The sequence below is a fragment of the Nanorana parkeri genome, unplaced genomic scaffold (assembly GCF_000935625.1).
Source record: "Nanorana parkeri isolate BGI_ZX_2015 unplaced genomic scaffold, ASM93562v1 scaffold597, whole genome shotgun sequence".
NCBI classification, from domain to species: Eukaryota; Metazoa; Chordata; class Amphibia; order Anura; family Dicroglossidae; genus Nanorana; species Nanorana parkeri.
In genome coordinates, this window is record NW_017306865.1 from 1,000,061 (window position 1) to 1,004,885 (window position 4,825).

A 4,825-nucleotide genomic window follows, 5' to 3' on the forward strand; every position below is an offset into this window, starting at 1 on the left:
GTCTGGTACTTCCTGCGCGCTTTCATGGCGGTGCTGAGAGCCCGCCTGCAGCCGGTGGTGAAGGACCTGTTGAAGGAACACGCGTTCTCGGGTTTGGTTCTCCCCCACGACCTGGACTTCCTCCTCCACATGAACAATTCCCGCTACCTCAGGGAGGCCGACTTCGCCAGACTCTCGTACTTCACCCGCAGCGGCCTGTTCGGAGCCATACACGGGCTGGGGGCGGGCATGGTGATGGCCGCCTGCACCGCGCGCTATCGCCGCTCACTGCGCCTGTTCGAGCCCTTCGAGATACGCACTCGCCTGCTCTGCTGGGACGACAAGGCCTTCTACGTGGAACAACGCTTCACGGCACCCAAGGATGGCTTCGTCTGCGCCGTCCTGCTGAGTCGGCAGCACATCTTAGGGAACACCCCGGACAAGGTGGTGCAAAGCATGTGCAAAAGGAAGGTGAGCCGCGTGGGGGGGGGAGGGGTACTTTAACCCCTTCATGAGTGAGGACTGGTTTTCATTTTATTTGCACACATTATATGTTCCACATTTTAGACCTGAAAATTACTTAAAACCCCCCAAACATGATATATTTTCTGAAAGCCGAGACCCCGTAGAACAAAATGGCGGCAGTTGCAAATTTTTATGTTGCACACCAGCGCGTTCGGCTTTTATCGTACGATGTTCGGCGTGTTTTCGAACATGTTCCTAAGTTAAAGGAGAACTATGAGGTCAGTGCTTTTCCCCATAGTTCTCCTTAGGGTAACGGGAGGACACAAACTAGCGTCCTCCCGTCACCCTAAGCTCAGTATATAGGGAGCTGCTGCTCGCGGTATACTGAGACGTCGCAGCCGGAGCGGATCCCGACTTAGACGCCGGGATCCGCCCAGCTGCGTGACTGACAGCGGGCTCTGCCTATCTAGAGGCAGAGCCAGCTGTACCCGCCCCCTCCCCCGTCCGTTCCTCCAGTCAGCGTTGGCGGATCGGAGCGGGGAGGGGGGAATCCAGCCCCTCCCCCTGTCACGGCAGAGAGCTGTGACAGGATGGAGGGGTGAGCGAACGCCGGTATGTGTTCTCTCACCTCCCGATCTAATGAGCCGACCTGTGACAGTCTCATTGTCACAGGTCGGCTAGAACTATGAGGCGAGTGAAAATCACCCCCCTCATAGTTCTCCTTTTAAAAGTCGTGTGACCTTACAGTAGTAGAGGTCGCACGGCTTCCACACACCTTACGATAATCGTACGATCGCGGGATTTCCCGCGATTATCGTAAGGTGTGTGGGCACTCTAAGGGCCAATTTACACCCCATCCAGATTCCCTCCAGACCAGAGCAGATTGTTTCCGGACCCAAAATGTATCCCTATGTTATTTCTGGCCTCTGTACACACCAGCGCAGTCCGTTCCGGACCAGGAAAACACTGCTGGTCTCATTCTTGTCTGGTCTGGAATGCGCTGGAAGTGCGGGCAGGTTCACACCATTTTCTGGACCAGATCTGGTTCCGGAAAATGGTGTGGACCTGCCCTAAAAGAAAGCAGCGTACATCTTCCACTTAGAATGGAGCTGATTGCCATTGTTTTATGTTTTTGCATCCGCAGGTGGAGTCCCCGGAATTCCCGGACGAGGTCCTGCACTGGATCGACTACAACGACACCAGCAGCCAGAAGCTGAGGGCAGAGAGCGGGATGTCTCACTCGAAGGAGCAGTAGCGTATTGTCCACCATCGGCCCTGCTGATCCGGCCCGGTCTAGTGCAGCTAGTTTAGGATTGTGCCTCCAGTGTAGATGTGTAGTCCTCTGCTCCGCATCTGTACGCTTGAAGCTGTATCATTCCCAGGGCGAGCTTCTAGGAGAGCGCCACCTACAGGTAGCTGTGTGTGTGTGAGGGGGCTCGGCCATCTGCATCTCCTGGAAGAATTGTATGTTAGTTTTGTTTGTATATTATGTGTTTTCTTTATTTATTAGCCACCCCCAGGCGCAGCAGCCCAGGACACCAAGCTCCCTTGCCACTCAATCCGGCACCTTCTAGTTTGTGAGGGACTAGAGTTCTCTGCGTTCCCCCGTGAGGACAATCCGGAAGTTGTAGTTCTTTGCAATAGGTCTTCCCCTGTGTGTGCATTATGCAGCCTCCTCTAGTTCAGCCAATCTCAACCAGGATTCTGCAGAACCCAAGGGTTCCTCCAGAGGTGGCCAGGGGTTCCTTGTGTTGTGGCTCAGTGACCTCTAATCCTGCATACTGCATGCATAGCCAACGCCACTTGCTTGAAGGAGAACTATGGGGTCAGGGCTTTTCCCCATAGTTCTCCTTATGGTAACGGGAGGACACAAACTAGCGGCCTCCCGTCACCCTAGGCTCAGTATACCGCGAGCTGTATCTCTATATACTGAGACGCCGCAGCTGAAGCGGATCCCGACAATTGTTTCTGGATCCGCCCAGCTGCGTGACTGACAGCTGGCTCCGCCTATCTAGAGGCAGAGCCAGCTGTACCCGCCCCCTCCCCCGTCCGTTCCGCCAATCAGCGCTGGAGGAGCGGGGAGAGGGGAATCCAGTAGCCGGTATGTGTTCACTCACTTCCCGATCTACTTAGGCCCCATTCACACTGAGCGATTTTTGCAGCGATATCGCTCTAAGCAGCTTCTCCAATCCATTTCAATGGAGCTGTTCACATCTCGTCGCTCAATATCGCTCAATGTAGCTTGTCGCTCCTACATGACCCTTTTTTCAAGCGATTTCGAGCGATATTGCTCCTGATTGCATACAGCCCAATAGGAAAAAGTCGTGCGATGTCGCTCACTATCGCTCGTCGCGCAAAATCGCGCGATTTTCATGTCGCCCAGTGTGAATGGGGCCTTAGCCGACCTGTGACAGTCTCATTGTCACAGGTCGGCTAGAACTATGAGGTGAGTGAGAAGCACCCCCCCCCCCCCACCCTAGTCTCTTTTAACACACAACTCATAGTTCTCCTTTAAACCAGCAGCATGACCCAAGTATCTTTGTAGCTGTCTGTAAGGGTGGCATTGTGACCACCACTATAAGGGTTGTGACCCCCACTGTAAGGGTTGTGACCCCCACTGTAAGGGTTGTGACCCCCACTGTAAGGGTTGTGACCACCACTGTAAGGGTTGTGACCACCACGGTAAGGGTTGAGTTCTTCCTACAAAAGGGATATTTTACCGTTGTCCCTCAATGAATTGGTTTCAGTAAGGGTTCCCCAAGACCCAAAACATTATTTTAGGGGTTCCAGTGAAGTAGAGAATGCTGCATAATGCACAAACGGGGAAGACCTATTGCGGAAACGTCCGGAGCGCTGCATTGTTTTGGGGTGTTGGCCTGCATTTCGCTCTTCATTCATTTGGAGAAAAAAGAAGACGCTTTAAGCACCGATCCTAAAGACCTCAGGGAACGTTTAGCTCAGGGGGTCTCAAACCTCCGGCCCTCCAGCTGCGGCGGAACTACAAATCCCTTGAGGAGTTGCAAGGTTCTCACAGACGCGACTCCCGAAGAGAGACGCATCATGGGATTTGTAGTTTCGCCCACAGCTGGAGGGCCGGAGGTTTGAGACCCCCTGGTTTAGCTGATCCATTGTCTACGAAGGTTCTCTGTTATCCAGGTCACGGTATAACTAGTACTACCCTGTTTCCCCCGAAAATAAGACCTACCCCGAACGTAAGATTCCTGTAATATAAGACCTAGTTTGGTGGTAGAATGTGAGGGGGAACTTGCAGGAGAGATGGTATCAGCCTGCAGGGACATACTGTATTAAGGGGATGACAGGGGACTCCCTTAGGGTTGCCACCGGTTCTTCCATCTAAACCCGAACACTCTAGCGACGCATTGGAAATTTCGGGGGGTCGCGGCTTATTCATATGTAGATAGCGCCACCCATTCATATGTAAATATGGCAGTCGAGACTATTTTCAGTGAGGGGGCCAGTAGCCACTATCTTAATTTTGGTTGCCCCTTTCTGCCTGACATCTTGTGTCCAGGTTTCAGCTGCCATGAAACCCGGACGCAGCATTCAAAACCCGGAGTGTCCGGGTGAATCCTGGACAGGTGGCAACCCTAGACTCCCTCCAGACTTCACCAACTGCTGTCCCCCTGTAGGCACTGCTTAATGTAGTGGTACTGTACTGTAATGTGTACCGGTAAATGGTACCGTACTTTACCTCGCTGTCTGATGTCCCCCACTGCTGCACCACTGGTACCACTGTCCCTGGTGGCAAAGGAAGCCGGCGCTGTAGAAAGCAAGGCTGCGGCGGCGGAGGGAGCAGAGTCGCACTAGCCGATATTCCTCCATAGCGCCGGTTACTGTGACAGGCGGAGTCATACCAGATAACTTTGGATTGTTGTACATTTAAAAAAAATATAAGACATCCCCCGAAAATAAGACCTAGTGTGCTTTTTGGGGACAGTGTCTTATTTTCGGGGGAAACCCGGCACCTTGCCTCATTCAACTGGACTTGTTCTGTAATGTTGAAGACATTTTACCTCTCGCCTGAGTTACTACTTCAGCTCTGAGTGTCATGAAGATATTCCGGCATTGAGAGCCGCACTCAATCACTTTCATCCAAACACCATAGTGTCATGTAATGTTTTGGGAGGGGGGGGGGGTGGGGGGGGGGTCAGTCTGTGACCTATTCCAAGTGAAATTATCCAACCGCCCCGGTGCCTCTTGGGGGTCAGTTGTCCTCTGCGTCCAATGAGATGCAGATTTTGGACAGAGGAGACAACAGAAGGTTCCCAGCCATCAAACTGGATCAACAATCCCTAAAGATGGTCGGGAGCCTTCAACACCATCCGTCACCCACTTATAATTCAAATGAACCTCACATAGA

The 4,825-nt window shown here is 52.8% G+C and overlaps 1 protein-coding gene across 1 annotated transcript in view; it reads left to right on the plus strand.

Moving 5' to 3' along the window:
• Positions 1-1,827, plus strand: part of THEM6 (thioesterase superfamily member 6) — a 21,136-nt gene extending 19,309 nt beyond the window's left edge. Inside the window, exons 4-5 of the mRNA XM_018562747.1 lie at positions 1-450; positions 1,589-1,827. The exon at positions 1-450 is cut by the window's left edge and continues 13 nt beyond it. Coding sequence (XP_018418249.1) covers positions 1-450; positions 1,589-1,699 — 561 coding nt within the window. The 3' untranslated portion in view covers positions 1,700-1,827. The remainder of the gene's footprint in view (positions 451-1,588) is intronic.
• The last annotated feature ends 2,998 nt before the right edge of the window (positions 1,828-4,825 follow it).